Raw genomic sequence first — 16,462 nt, forward strand, 5'->3', positions numbered from 1 at the left:
CAATGAAACACATCTGAGTATGGAGTGAAAAGTTTTCCAAAAAACCATCAAATGCATCATCTCCAAATACCCAAGTAATAAATCACTTCCGCAGGTCTTTTGTAGAGTGGAATCATAAACCAAAAACTGAAGATTTATCACTGTGAAAACAAACCTGTGGTACAGTAGATGAATCTTGGGTATTAAGCATAATCAGTTGAATCAAGTTAAGTTGAAAATCTAATGAGAAGTCTGTGTGTGCGTGTGAGAAAGTCTAAGCCAGTTGACCCAAGAGCAACTGAGATATCTAACTATTCAGTGAGACCAGACATTATTTTAAACCTCCATTTTTGAAAGGCAATTAAAAATTACAATTCCAACAGCCCACAAAACAAATTTTAAAAATTGTAGAAAGCAATGAAAACTACGTTCAAATAGCCTTTTTCCAATTTCAGCACCCCAAGGAGAAATAAAAAAGCATCCATGACTATCACAGATGAAAACAAAATGAATGTCATTGGAATCAGTTGTTTTTCCCCCCACCGAGGTATAAAATCTATATAGAAATTGGATACTATACTATAACAAATTGTACTCATAGTTCTGTTTTAATTTCCTTTAAACTCCGTTTAATATATATATATATATATATATATATATATATACATACATATATACACACACACATATATATATTTGTAAAAATGTTTTCATGATTCTAAACCTGGTTCCAGTTCTTTTAATATATTTTTCATATCAATATTTAATATGCTGGCTACCAGTTCTATCTTGGAAATTCTTCATCGTGACAGCATGTCCAGCGGAAATCACTGCTGTGCAAGAAGACCCTCAGAGGTGCAGCTTTCTGGAAGCACATGTTGTTGATTGTTTCACTGTCATGTTTTATAATATCAATAAATCACATTTGTTAATATCACTGATCTACCAGAAAAATATTTTAAGTTTTGAGAAACTATCAGGTTCACAGTAGCATATGCAAATTTTGTAAAAATTTGAATTTTAGCTGGAAGACTCAAATTCTGTTATTGAAAAAAAATGTCAGTTGTTTTCCTTGGGTTAACAGTCTTACTTTGTTTATTTTTGAGAAAATACCAAATCTAAATAATATAGTGTGCAGTCATTTGTTCAAGCAAAAATGGTGGTCTGTGAGAAAACCAGTTCATCTCACAATGCAAACAAATGCTTTTCCTCAAACTACCATTGTACTTTAGTACGAAGCAGAAATTCTTTATGAGTGTTTCCTATTTCATCACATATAATATTAAAAGCATCAATATTTGATTAATAATTTTTGTTACTGCATGACTTTTTTTTTAAGCAGGTATTTGGTGATGAATAATAAAATACAGTTTACCACTGATACTTCGATTTGTGGTAAAGTACCAACAATTTTACTTAGCATTACTTTTGTACAGTTTCAAGGAATGCCAGGAATCTGTAAACTATACTTTTAGAATCACTGCTCTAATTCAAACCCCCCCCCCCCAATGTTGTAAAGAAGTCTCAAAAGACCTGATAAGTATGACACTTAAGGGCCATTTAAAGGCAAACCACTAAATGCGAACACTCAGTAATGTACTTTTTATAAAGTCTGGAATTCAGTCAAAAACTGGTAGACATGAGAAATAAAATGTGACTCATAAAACTGAAGAAAAATTAGAAATTAAAATTACATCTATAAATGGCAAAAATAATGAAATTAGTGGAGGAAGATTTTAAAACCAAGCTTTTCTAAATATGCTTATACATTTAAAGAAATCAAGAAAGTAATGAGGAAAGAAATGAAAAAACAACCAAAGGACTTGTATGCATGCATATTAGCATAACCAATTGACATAGACACTGGGGCGGTGGGGGCTTGCCTAGGGTGGGAATGGCTGGGGAGTGGGGGGTCAATTGGGGAAAAAGGAGACATATGTAAAACTTTAGAAATGAAAAAAAAAAATTAAAAATAAGCCAAATGAAAATATTAGAGCTAAAATATAAAATCTTTAATAAAAAACTTGCCCAGTAGGATTTAACAGATTATATGCTGTTGAAGAAAAAGAACAGTAAATTTTAAGACATAGCACTAAAAACAATGCAAAGTGAAGTACATATAGCAGAAATACAGGGGAGGATGAGAAGAACAGAGCCTGAGTGACTTGTGGGGAAATATAAAGTGGTCTAATGTATGTGTGATTAGAGTCCCGGAAACAGAGCGGCTTTTTGAAGGGGGAAATATAAAAGAAATAATAGCACACAATTACCCAAATTTGATAAAAACTATAAACTCACAGATTTAAGAAGCTTATTAGTAATTCCAAGCAGGAGTAACTCAGAGGAAACCACGCCATAATAAAATTGCTGAAAATCAGTAGGAGAAAAAATTTTAAAGGAGTACCAGGTAAGGAAACAAAAATACATGTCATATGGGAAAGAGACATCTTTTCTAATAAAAGAGTAATATGCAAATTGACTGTCACTCCAACACACAAGATGGCTGCCCCCATGTGGGCACAAGATGGCTGGCAGGGGAGGGCAGTTGTGGGTGATCAGGCCAGCAGGGGAGGTCAGTTGGGGGGGACCACGCCTGCAAGGGAGGGCAGTTGGGGGCAACCAGCCTGCAGGGTAGGGCAGTTGGGGGGGGACCAGGCCTGCAGGGGAGGGCAGTTGGGGGGAACCGGCACAGCAGGGGAGGGCAGTTAGGGGGGACCACGCCTGCAGGGGAGGGCAGTTGGGGGTGACTGGGCCAGCAGGGGAGGGCAGTTAGGGGTGACCAGGCTGGCAGGGGAGGGCAGTTAGTGGCAATCGGCCCAGCAGGGGAGCAGTTAGGTGTCGATCAGGCTGTCAGGGGAGTGGTTAGGGGGTGTTCAGGCTGGCAGGCAGAATTGGTTAGGGGCAATCAGGCAGGTGAGTGGTTGGGAGCCAGCAGTCCTGGATTGTGAGAGAGCAGTCGGACATCCCTCAAGGGATCCCAGATTGGAGAGGGTGCAGGGTGGGGTGAGGGACACAACCTACCCCCCCATGCACTAATTTCGTGCACCAGGCCTCTAGTTTAAAAATAATGTCTACTGCCTTCTTCTCTGAAGCAATGGAAGTCAGGAGACAATTAGGTGATATTTTTAAATACTAAAGGAATAAAATGTCAACCTGGAATGCTATATCTAACAAAAATGTCTTTCAGAAATGAAGAGTAAATAAAATTTTTTTTAACACATTCAAAAGCTGTAAGAAATGATAAAGAAAGTTTCTCAGGCTGGAAAAAATTGATACCAGTGGGGAAATTAGATTAACCCAAATAAATGAAGAGCACCACTACTCCATTCAGGGATGGACACTTGGGTTGTTTTGGCTATTATAGTTGACTAGAGGCCCGGTGCACAATATTCATGCACTCGGTGGGTGGGTGGGTGGGGGGTACCCTCAGCCTGGCCTGTGCCCTCTTGCAGTTCAGGAGCCCTCGGTAGATGTCGGAAATCCTTCGTGCTGCCCTGAAGGCAGTAGAGGCTCCCACCACTGCCGCTGAGCTCACCAGCCTTGAGCCCGACTTCTGGCTGAGCAGCTCTTCCCCTGTGGGAACGCAATGACCACCAGGGGGCAGCTCCTGCATTGTGTGTCTGCCCCCTGGTTGTCAGTGTGTATCATAGCAACTGGTTGTTCCTCCGTTCAGTCAATTTGCATATTAGCCTTTTTTTTCTTTTTTCTTTTAGCCTTTTATTACATACTAGAGGCCCAGTGCACGAATTTCGTGCACTCAGGGGTGGGGTACCTCAACCCGGCCTGTGCTGTCTTGTAGTCTGGGAGCCCTTGGGGGGAGGACCTAAGCCATCAGTCGGACATCCTTAGTACTGCCACGGAGGCGGGAGAGGCTCCTGCCACCACCGCTCTGCTCACCAGCCTTGAGCCTGGCTTCTGGCTGAGTGGCGCTCTCCCTGTGGGAGTGCACTGACCACCAGGGGGCAGCTCTTGTGTTGAGCGTCTTCTCCCTGTTGGTCAGTGCATGTCATAGCAACTGGTTGTTCCGCCGTTCAATTGATTTGCATATTAGCCTTTTATTATATAGGGTGATGCTTCTGTGAACTTGAGTGTACTTCAACCTAGTGATTTTGTTTCCTTCAGATATATTCCCAGAATTGGAAATGTTAGACCATATGGTAGTTCTGTTTTTAATCTTTTGAAAAAAATTCCATAGTGTTTTTCATAGTTAATATACCAATATACATTCCACCAGTAGTGCATAAAGGTTCCCTTTTTTCCATGTCCTCCTCTCTCTCTCTTTTAAAAAAAAATAAATCTTTATTGTTCAGATATTACAGTTGTTCCTCTTTTTTCCCCCCATAGCTCTCCTCTTCATGGTTCCACCTCACCCCCTGCCCTTACCCTCCCACTGTCCTCGTCCATAGGTGTATGATTTTTGTCCAGTCTCTTCCCGCATCCCCCACATCCCCTTCCCCCTGAGATTTTTCAGTCCACTCCCTTTCTATGCCCCTGATTCTATTATATTCACCAGTTTATTCTGTTCATCAGATTTTTCATTCATTTGATTTTTAGTTTCACTTGTTGGTAGATATGTATTTGTTGTCACTTTGTTGATCATAATTTTTATCTTTACCTTTTTCTTCTTCCTCTTCTTAAAGAATACCCTTCAGCATTTCATATAATACTGATTTGGCGGTGATGAACTCCTTTAGGTTTTTCTTATCTGTGAAGCTCTTTCTCTGACCTTCAATTGTAAATGATAGCTTTGCTGGGTAGAGTAATCTTGGTTGTAGGTTCTTGCTGTTCATCACTTTGAATATTTCTTGCCTCCCTTCTGGCCTGCATAGTTTCTGTTGAGAAATCAGCTGACAGTCATATGGGTGCTCCCTTGTAGGTAATTAACTGTTTTTCTCTTGCTGCTTTTAATATTCTCTCTTTGTCTTTTGCCCTTGGCATTTTAATTATGATGTGTCTTCGTGTGGTCCTCTTTGGATTCCTTTTGTTTGGGGTTCTCTGTGCTTCCTGGACTTGTAAGTCTATTTCTTTTACCAGGTAGGGGAAGTTTTCTGTCATTATTTCTTCAAATAGGTTTTCAATATCTTGCTTTCTCCCTTCTTCTGGCACCCCCATAATTCTGATGTTGATACGCTTGAAGTTGTCCCAGAGGCTCCTTGCACTGTCTTCATATTTTTGGATTCTGTTTTCTTTTTGCTTTTCCGGTTGGATGTTTTTTGCTTCTTTGTATTTCAAATCTTTGACTTGATTCTTGGTATCCTCTAGTCTGCTGTTGGATATCTGTATATTATTGTTTATTTCTGTCAGTGTATGCTTAATTTCTAATTGGTCCTTTTTCATATCCTTGAGGGTCTCACCATACTTCTTGGAGGTTTCTAGAAGATTCTTGAGTAACCTTATAATCGTGCTTTTGAACTCTATATCCAGTAGGTTGCTTTCCTCCATTTCTTTCATTTGTGATCTGTTTCTTTGTCTCCACATTTTGGCTGCTTCCCTGTGTTGATAGAGTGGCTTTGTGTGCTAGGTGTCCTATAGGGCCCAGTGGCTGAGCCTCCCTAATTACCTAAGGTGGACACTCTTGGTGCACCCCTTTGTGGGCTGTGTGCACAGTCTTGTTGTAGTTAAGTCTTGATTGTTGGTATCACTGGGAGGAGTTGACCTCCAGGCCACTTGGCTGTGAGGACCAATTGTGTCTACAGTGAGAACTGCTGTGCTGGAGACACCCTTATGGGGCAAGACTTGCTTCAGTGGGTCTTTGGCGCTCACTGAGTTTGCCCCCTGAGTGTGTCTCTTATGGATGTGAAGAGTTGTAATCTGGATGGTCTCACTCTGACCGCTGGGTACACTGGCTCTTGGATCTCCAAGGACGTGCAAAGTCAGCTACTGCCTAAAGCCACCCAGCAGGAGCTACAGAGAGATCTGCAGATTCCTCCTCTTTGTTTGGGGTTTGGAGGTGCCCAGATAAGGCCCAGTTGAGAAGCAATGCAAGCTGCTGTGGAGCCTTGGGCCTTCTTTTGGCTGCTCTGGGGTTCTCTGACCCAGCTGCAGTTTGTTAGTTTTAGATTGCAAAAGGCCAGGCCATTTGTTTGCAAAAGTCTCTGTGCACACCTTGGCTGGGGTTGTAAATTGGGTGGGGCAGGGTCTCAGGGAATTGCCAGGGCGGAGCAAACAGCAGTGGATGCCTGTCAGCCCTGCCCTAATGAGGCCCCTGGGTCTCTGTGTCCCGCGGCACCATGCAGGAACAATTATCACTGCTGGCACCTCTGAGAGAAAGCCCCCCTCGTGTTCCACCCAGATGCCAGACAGTCCAGTTTCTCCCTATATGAGTCTGGGTCCCCAGAGTCTCCCCCAGAACTGGAGTTCAGAGCAGTCGGGAGCTTGTATCTCCCTCCCGATTGAAAAAGACAACAGCGTACTCAGTTGCCAGCCCCTTTCATGCGTGCTTCCGTACCTCATCTCCGCATTTCCTACTGGACTCAATGCGCTTTTCTCTTTCCTTCTAGTTGTAGAATTTCCACTCAGCCAGCCTTCCCGTGGTTCTGGATGATATTCATTTTGTCTTTTAGTTGTAGTTTTGATATGGTTGTGCTCGGCAGCAAGTTCAGGTGTTTACCTATGCCGCCATCTTGGTTGTTCTTTTCTCTTTATCTCTTGTCTTATTGATGGTAGCCATTTTAGCAAGTATGAGGGGATATCTCATTTTGATTTGCATTTCTCTAATGATTAGTGATGTCGATACCTTTTTGTGTACTTGTTGGCCATTTGTATATCTTCTCTAGGAAAATATGCATGTCCTTTGCCCATTTTAAAATTAGATTAGTTTGTGTTTTTGCTATTCAGTTGTTATGAGGTCTTTATATATTTTGCATATTAATCCCATGCCAGATAAATAGTTTGCAAATTCAATGGACTGTCCTTGATGACATCAGCATATCTTCATAATTTACAAGTAATGTTTGAGGCTACCACAGTGGCCATGCCATTTTGTATTACGATCTTTGGAGCCAGGCAGATCCAGATATGAATACTTTTTCTGAAATTCTGCATTCTAGCACTGACCTGCCCAAAATTATTTTGGTATCTTTGAAACAATTAATACTATTTATTTAAAACCTGTACTGGTCAAGTACTGTGTTATTACCTTAATATATATTACCTTACTCAGTACAACTCAAAATAATGAACATTTTTTGAGTCCCTTGTATATATTGAATACATTCTAATACACAATATTTTTCATGCCTTATGTCATTTAATACAGCAACCCAGTGTTGTTAGTACTATAATTATCATCCCACTATACAGAAGAAGGAATTGAGAACCATAGAGAATAATTTTTAAAATGAGGAACTCAGGTTGCTGTCATGATTCTGGTTTTGTTTTCTGTTTCTCTCTACTTGTGCAAAAATGCTATTTGTTTTATATAGTCTTTGTTCCACCAACTGGCTGCAAAGAGTAACTGGGACTTGAACTGAAAATCTCTTTTTGTTTGTCCTTTAAGAAACTTCTTTTAGGTTATGGATGATAAGAGTGTCTCTAAGAATCTAAATGGGTGGTGTCAAGTGAAGATAGGTATCTAAGACAAGTATAGCTTTAGAAATACAACTTAGCCACATGCGAAAAGGTGATATTTATGTGTTTGATATAAAAAATATGGCTTACCTTTCTACCATTTCTGTAAACAGAACAATCTTTTGTCAGCAGTGACATTTTTGAAGGCCAAAGTTCATAAAAATTTATGCTTCTAAAGTATTGAACCAGAATTATTTTTATTATATTTAATAACTATTCCAAAGTGCCTATATGGGAATTTTCTTTAAGAAAGTACAAAAATGTCACTAAGTCCATGAAGGGTTTATTTGTAGCATTCCTTACTAAGGCAGCTTAACGTAAGCTTTTCCCCCTCTTCTATTACTTTGTCCTCTTTTAATATATGGAATGGAATTATTTTTCTTCTTTAAATACATAACAGTTTTTCCAGTATTCAATCACTTTTAATTGGAATTGAATTATGTGTTAATCTAAAATTATAGACCAGCACCAACATAATAAAAGCAGCTGTATGAAATATTTGTACATTTTGATTCAACAATCTGCTTAATAAACTTTAGTGCCAGAAATTAACTGATTGATTTATAAGTAGACTTGATTCCTGATAAAAATTTATGGAGCACTGGGGAAATTGTGATTCCTCACTATTTCTCATTAGAATCATTTTTATTATTGCCTTTATACCTTTCAGTCTTTGTCTTTACAAAACTGAATATCTTTGCCTTTGGTTTGCTCTCTTTCACAATCCCTTTATACTTCAAGCTTGGTTTAAACTCAGTTTTTCTTTAAGCTGGGTTTAAGTCTCATCTCTCTCACAAAGCTTTCTCTGTTTGACCCACCATGCTTTTGTTTCCTTTTCTGAAATTCTGTTGCTTTTATCTTTAACAGTTGCTGTTCTAGATTATTGGCTTTTTTTCAGCTACTTTTTTCTCCCCCTAAAATATGTTTTTATTGATTTTAGAGAGAGGAGGGGAGGGGGATAGAGAGATAGAAACATTGATCTGCTGCCTCTGCACACCCCACACTTGGGGTGGAGCCCGCAATCCAGGCATGTGCCCCGACTGGGAATTGAACTGGGGACCTCTTAGTTCATGGGTCGGTGCTCAACCACTGAGCCACACTGGCCAGGCTCAGCTACTTTTTTTTTTTTTTTTTCCTTTTTTTTATTGAGGTATTATATGTGTACATATCTTACCATTACCCCCCCCCCCCAACCCCACACCCATACATGCCCTCACCCCCCAGAGTTTTGCGTCCATTGTTTATGTTTATATGCATGCATACAAGTCCTTCGTTTGATTTCATAACTCCCCCACCTCTCCCTAACTTTCCCCCTGTAATTTGAAAGTCTGTTTGATGCTTTACTGTCTCTGTATCTATCTTTTTGTTCATCACTTTATTGGGGTTATTTCCTATCATCCTTGGACCCTAGAGGTAGAGCAAATAGGCATAATTATTCCCTCTTTTATAGATGCAAAAACTAAGAATAGACAAGTTATTTGATTTTTTTCAAGATGAAACTTCAACCCAAATCTTCCTTCAGAAATTTGCTTTTCCTATAATGATTCGGATTTTATTTATTTTATTTTAAAAATATATTTCTTTATTGATTTCAGAGAGGAAGGAAGAAGGAGAGAGAGATAGAAACATCAATGATGAGAGAGAATCATTGATTGGCTGCCTCCTGCACGCACCCTACTGGTGATCGAGCCTGCAACTCAGGCATGTGCCCTTGGCTAGAATCAAACCTGGGACCCTTCAGTCTGCTCTATCCATTGAGCCAAGCTGGCTAGGGCAATGACTCGGGTTTTATACTCTCCCTGCTACTCCTACCATATGCTGAACATAAATCGGTATTGTCAATTGATTGGTTTAAAATAGATTGTTTCTTTTCACACCTCAAATCACTGATGTCTATATCTTTAAAAAAGATATGCAATTAATTAGCTACCTAATTGATTAATTGTGGAATCTTTTCTCTTAACTGATATTGAAGCCTGAGTTCTTCAAAGGGCTACATGTTGTTTGATCAAGATTTGAAGCTTGGATTATTGAAATTTTTGTTATTCACTCATCAGATATGTCTAACATGAATGCTAGCCCTGGATATGACCAAGTGTTGATTGCATTAATTTGTTAGTAATATTCAGTCTCTTCTTCTTTATACAGGAGAGATTAAACAGATTCTAGAAAATGAACTCCAGATACCTGTGTCTAAAATGCTGTTAAAAGGCTGGAAGACTGGAGATGTGGAAGACAGTGTGAGTTTCTTATTTATTTGTTATTTTTTAATTACAGTTCACATTCCATGTCATTCTGTAATAATTGTAAGTATACAGCATTATGGTTATCATATCCTGTACTAAGTGGTCCCGCGATATTTCAAGTATCTGCCTGGCCCCATTCAGTGTAAGTTTCTTAAATTGCCAGTTATATAGTTGACTAAATAATGTATAAAAAATGGTTTTTATTAATATTGTTACATAAGTAGATTTGGTAATAACTTAGTTTAAGAAATTAGCAAACAGTGTTTTTCAAGCTAACACATTTTTATAGTAAACCAGTTTTAATGGAGTTCAGTATATAAATGAAACACTATATGGCATGTTTTTCTCATTTCTTTTTTTTAAATTTCTGTATTGATCTTTTACAGAGAGGAAGGGAGAGGGATAGAGAGTTAGAAACATCGATGAGACAGAAACATCGATCAGCTGCCTCCTGCACACCCCCCACTGGGGATGTGCCCGCAACCAAGGTACATGCCCCTGACCGGAATCAAACCTGGGACTCTTCAGTCTGCAGGCCGATGCTCTATCCACTGAGCCAAACCAGTTAGGGCTGTTTTTCTCATTTCTATTTTATAGCAGTTAGTTTAATACTTTTTTTTTTAGAATCTTTACCTTTTTCTCAAATCTCATAGGGTGCCAGTAAGTGCTCTGAAATAATAATTTACTGAACAATTACATATTGGCCTGAAAGAAGTCATACATGGTGTATATATGTATGCCAAGTATTGATTATAAAACAAAGATAATAGGAATTGTGAAAATTTTAAATGGTAGGAATATTTCTTTTTTGTTGTTTATTTGGATTGTGGCGGGGGAAAGGAATGAATGATATTTAAAGATTTCTAAAAAGTGTTGCAATTGCCCTAGCTGGTGTGGGTCAGTTGGTTGGGCATTGTCCCATGAACTGAATGAGTGCTGGTTTGATTCCAAGTGAGGGCACATGTCCAGGTTGCTGGCTTGATTCCTGGTAGGGGCCATGCCAGAGGCAGCCGTTTCTCTCTCTTCCTCTATCTTCCCCCCTCTCTTAAAATCAATAAAAAAATATATTTTTAAAATGTGTTATAATTTTAACGTAGTAGTTGCTATTCTTAAAGATCCAGTAGCAGCCTTAGGCATAAAATATTTCACACACTTTTCCTTTTTCTGACAGAGAGAGTGGAGAGGGATTGAAAGAAATGAGTTAACCCTGAAGTTTTAGATATTTAAAGTGGAAATAATTGTCCATTTTACAATTTACTGAGCTGATATTTCAGTATCCAGGCACAAACTTACAATCTTCAACTTTTGGTTCATTTCTTGTCATTAGAAATTGTGGTTATAAATATTTATATACGAGTTCACTTAATATATGGAGATGTTGGCATATTTCAAGATATTTATAGGAATTTCCTGTTGGCAATATATTTATAAATTTAGGTACCAAGTTAGTGATATACTATACTATATTAGGGGTCAGCAAACTTTTTCTGTACCATTAGGTAGTAAATATTTTAGGCATGACTGTGTTCTAATAAAACTTTCTTTATGGACACAGAAATTTGAAATTTATATAACTTCACATGTCATGAAATACTCTTCCTTTGAATTTTCTTCAACCACTTAAAAATGTAAAAACCATTCTTAACTCACTGGCCATACAAAAACAAGCAGTGGACCAGATTTGTCTCAGAGGCCATTCTTTGACTGTGGTGCTGTGTGACTATTCTAATTGAAACATATATTAAAAAAAATAAAGTGCTGACTGAGATGTGGAAACAATTAGGCAAAAATAAAATGACAAATACATTAGTTTGCACAGCTATATCATTTATTCATTCATTTATTAATCAGTCTTGCATGATATTTTTAGTAGTTTGTGAAGAGAAAGGCAATCATTTTGCAAATGTCCTTAAAACTATGTGTTCTCATATTTGAACATAGTCTTTGTTACCAATAAAATTTTCATTTACTTATGTCTATGTACGCTTTTCACTAGGTGATTTCTGCTATTCCTATGACATTAATTTTCTAATTGCTCCCAAATTTTTATTTCCAGGTTATACTTCTATGAATTTCCATATCCAAATTGGTAATTCACTCTTTTAATTACATACTTTATTGACACCTTTAACTTAACATGTTTAAAATGGTGCTCTTAATTTTCCTTCCCTGCCATTTCTTCAACTGTCTTCTCCAATAAATGGTAGCACTATATAGCCACTGTTAAATAGAAAAAGTTTGGGCATCAGTCTTTTTCCGTTTAAAACAACACCTAATCCTTTAGTATGTCCTGTAGAGTCTACCTCCAAAATATATCTTTTTTTTAAAAAATATATTTTATTGATTTTTTACAGAGAGGAAGGGAGAGGGATAGAGAGCTAGAAACATCGATGAGAGAGAAACATCGATCAGCTGCCTCCTGCACAGCTCCCACTGGGGATATGCCCGCAACCAAGGTACATGTCCTTGACCGGAATCGAACCCGGGACCCCCCAGTCCACAGGCCGACGCTCTATCCACTGAGCCAAACCGGCTAGGGCCAAAATATATCTTAATCATGGGCACTTTCCAGTATTTTTATTGCACCTCCTAATCCAGGCCGTTACCATCTCTTGCCAAGATCAATGTAATAGCTTCATCATTGTCTTCCCAGCTTCCTTTCTTGGATTCTTCCAGTGAACTAGTATTCTTCCCACAGTAGCCAGCCAGAATGGTCTTTTAGAAACATAAATCGAATTATATAACTCTCCTGTTATAACATTGCTTTTTATTGCTCTTTGAATAAAATTTCAGCTACTCACCCTAGTTTAAAAGGCATTGTATTGTATTGCCCTGGCCGGTGTGGCTCATCCTGTGAACTGAAAGTTCACCTGTCAGGGTGCAAACAGGAGTCAACCCATCCATGTTTCTGTCTCACACTGATATTTCTCTCTCCCTCTCCCTTCCTCTCTCTCTAAAATCAATAAAAATATATTTGTTTTAAAAAGACATGGTGTTATTTACCTTCTCTTCACCACTATAACTTCATCTTTAGCCTTTCCTACCTTCACTTTTCATGCTGTAGTGATGTAAACTTCCTTTTAATTCTTCTAATAGGTTTAAACTCTTTATATCTTTACCTGACAGATGCTATTCAGCTGCCTGGAATGTTTTACCCTTAATTCTTCACATGATGGCTCTCTTTCACACTTCAAGTCTCAGCCTAAATATTACTTTATTTAACAGAGTTTTGTATACAATGTGGCTCTCATCTCAGCATTCTTCATCACAACCCCATGAGCAGAGGGGCCATGTCTGTTTCTTTCATATTGTATATCCAGTGCCTGGTATAATAAATATCAAGCAAAGTTCATGGAATAAATGAATAAATAACTTAAAGAGAGTATCCATTTACTTAGTCATACCATATGTGGTTTGAGGGGGAAGATTTAGTGGAAAATTTTTGGATGATGTCATGGTAAAAGGATAATAATAACTTGGCTTAATCTAATCATTTTTCAATAACCACAAAATAAAGTAATGAAGGTTAAAGTAAAAATAACTTTCCTATGTTTATATGTATGTTTTTTGTTTGTTTGCATGTTAACTATTAGCAATAACAGATCAGTTTCAAAAGGACTCACACATATTTGACATAAAGATCAGAACTTAAGGCAGTGTTTTTTTTTTTCAGTCCATGGTGGGATGTAAAGTTAATTGAGTGGTTTATAGCCAGACTGGGGGAAAAAAGAATAGAAGTTGTTAGAGTGTATTGCAAATAATAAGATTATTTCTTTTTGTTTAACACATAATTATTATGAGTCAAGAGTAAATCCCAATGCCTTTGGAGTAGGTCTGTGCACTTAGTAAGAAGGGCCCTCTTGTGGAGAGGTCAAGAATGAGTTCCTTATGTTCTATGCCTGGCTAAGATCAGCTTTCCCAAGGTTTCTCTACTTCCATCTGCAAGGTTAAGAGGAATTCCTAGACATCAACTCTATCTTGCTTTCCAACACGTTCAGCCTTGAGGTTATGATTTGTTTTGATTCAACCAGGACCAATTTCATTATGCCTTTTCCCACTGGTTATGCCAGTTACTACTGCAAGGAGACTTAAGATCCCGTGTCACCCCTCACTCAGATCTCTAGTCTCTGCACAGCCCATGTCTCTCTATTCTTTGTCCTATTAAATGCCTAAGACCTGTGTGCTATGGCCGGTGGAACTAACTCATGATTAGCGAAATTCCTCATTGTCAACCTCTTTTCTAAACTTTCCCTTCTCCATCTTTCTCTGACTAAAGTCTATAGTCCTTAGGACACTGTTTCTCTGTAGCATTCTCAGTGTTAAATGCTTTTCTTATGTATAAATTATACCACTGGATTAACTGGTAAAATATATAGTAGTCCCTCCTTATTAGTGGTTTTGCTTTCTGTAATTTCAATTACCCAGAGTGAGCCATGGTCCAAAGATATTAACGGAAAATTCCAGAAATAAACAATTTATACGTATGTATGTATAGGAAAAAACATTGTACATTTAGGGTTCAGTACTATCTGCAGTTTTAGACATCCACTGGGGGTTTTGGAACCTATCCCCCTTGGATAAGGGGGAACTACTATATGTCCTCATTTTCCTCATTTCCACTTTCATACCTTTATTAATACTTCCTCTTTAAAAAGTTTCAGCTTTGAATTTCATGTCAAAAAATTATATCACCTACTTGTTGAGACCATCTCCCTAATTTTCTGTTGAATTTTAATTTCTGGCTTATACTTGCTCTCTGTCCTAATTCTTAGTAATTTAAATATCTTTGTAAATGATTCTTCCAACACCTTGATTTCCTAGTTACTTGAACTTCTTTTCTATAAAGATCTTTTTATTTATCCTATATCAGCCATATCTTTCCATGGGCTTATCATTTAATTACAACAATTCTCAAATCTTAATTTCAAGCTTCCATTTCCTTCTCACTCTCTCTTATGTCCCTAGCTCACTTCCTTTAGTATCCTAACACCAACAATCCTTCAACCTCATTCATATTTCCAATTCATTGTTTTTACTATGTTTACATGATCATTATATTTTTCATGCCCTCTCCTCCTTTTTTACAGTGGGTTAAATCCCATGGTCAGTCTTACAATCACTTGCTTATAAGTTCTTGCTTCAAGGATCTTGCTTGACAAAAATCCTTATCTTGGACAAATCCAACATTTTCTGTTCTGTGTCTCATAAATAAATGTGACTGGAGATAATCATCATTCTGATTGATGTATCTTTAAATTTATGACTATGATCTTCAGAGGGCCCCTTAATGCTGCTAGGCAGTCATAGTATATTCTCCTAAATGGCTATTTTATATTTATCCTCTCCCCAGACCTTTAAAACACCTTTCTCCCATTCCCACTCTCCCATTCTCACTTTCTATTTTGTGAAATAGAAAATAAAGGCAATCTCAAGAGAATTTTCACAAGCTCCCAACTTGGTGTTTGTTTACTTACTTTTTTCAGTGATTTTCAACTTTTTTCATCTTATGGAACATATAAACTAATTACCAAAATTCTGCAGCACACACACAAAAAATATTTTTGGCCGGTCTAACAAAAATAAGGTATAATTTTGATTTACAGAAATAAATAATAATAGTAATTACCTACCTTTTTTTGCTCCAAAGTGACTTTTTAAAGAATCAGGTGCCTATACTTGTATATAAGGATTTCTGGTACCAAGAATGCACCAATCAGACACAACCATATTATGTGGACATGACTAATAAGATGTAACTCTATTATATGACCTACATATTTATGGTTCAAGACAGGATATTCACACTGGATGGCTATTGTTGTGTTGGCTATTGTCATTTAAAAATATATATACACACACACACACACATACATACATACACACACATACACACACACACACACACATATATATATATATACATATATATATATTTATTTATTGATTTCAGAGAGGAAGGAAGAGGGAGAGAGAAATAGAAACATCAATGATGAGAATCATTGATCTGCTGCCTCCTGCATGCCTCACACTGGGAATCGAGCCCGCAATCTGGGCATATGCCCTAACCGGGAATCGAACCATGACCTCCTGGATCATGGGCTGACACTCAACCACTGAGCCACACAAGCCAGGCTGTTGTCATTTTCTTATTTGGTAATCTAAGATGTCAGTGCCCCTGACTAATTAAGTCAGGTATTGCATGTTTTAAAAATTCTTGCACTACACCACTTGAAAATTACTGCTCTACATGGCCTGTTCAATCTCTTAAGATCAAATCTCCATATTTGCTTTGGATAACATTCTGTATCCCTTCTGGCCTATTCAAGGACTTCACTCTTCCCTGTCTTTCCTGCATTATCAATATTTTCCTCCACAAATATTCAAACATGATGTTATTGCTTCTATTTTTCTCTTGATCCCATCTCTCCTTTCAGAAATCACTTTATTTCTCTAGTCTCCTTGATAACAAAACTTCCCCCAAAGAGTTGTCTATATTTGTTGTTTCTAATTTCTTTTTTCTCATTTCTCTTGAGCCCAGTCTAAGCAGATAGCTGCTAGTGCTCTTGTCAGTATCACCAGTGATCACACTACTAAATTCAGTGGTGATCTTATCCAATTTCATAGCTTTTAAGTATCATCCATATGCACTATCAGTTTGATATCTCTAA

The 16,462-nt window shown here is 37.8% G+C and overlaps 1 protein-coding gene across 3 annotated transcripts in view; it reads left to right on the forward strand.

The window, feature by feature from the left end:
* FAF1 (Fas associated factor 1) overlaps window positions 1-16,462 on the forward strand; it is a 356,005-nt gene that overhangs the window by 98,050 nt on the left and 241,493 nt on the right. For all 3 annotated transcript variants that reach the window (XM_054720584.1, XM_008139328.3, XM_054720583.1), the window contains exon 5: window positions 9,697-9,788. In XM_054720584.1, the coding sequence (XP_054576559.1) occupies window positions 9,697-9,788 (92 nt within the window). The remainder of the gene's footprint in view (window positions 1-9,696; window positions 9,789-16,462) is intronic.

The sequence above is a fragment of the Eptesicus fuscus genome, chromosome 9 (assembly GCF_027574615.1).
Source record: "Eptesicus fuscus isolate TK198812 chromosome 9, DD_ASM_mEF_20220401, whole genome shotgun sequence".
Classification (NCBI taxonomy): domain Eukaryota; kingdom Metazoa; phylum Chordata; class Mammalia; order Chiroptera; family Vespertilionidae; genus Eptesicus; species Eptesicus fuscus.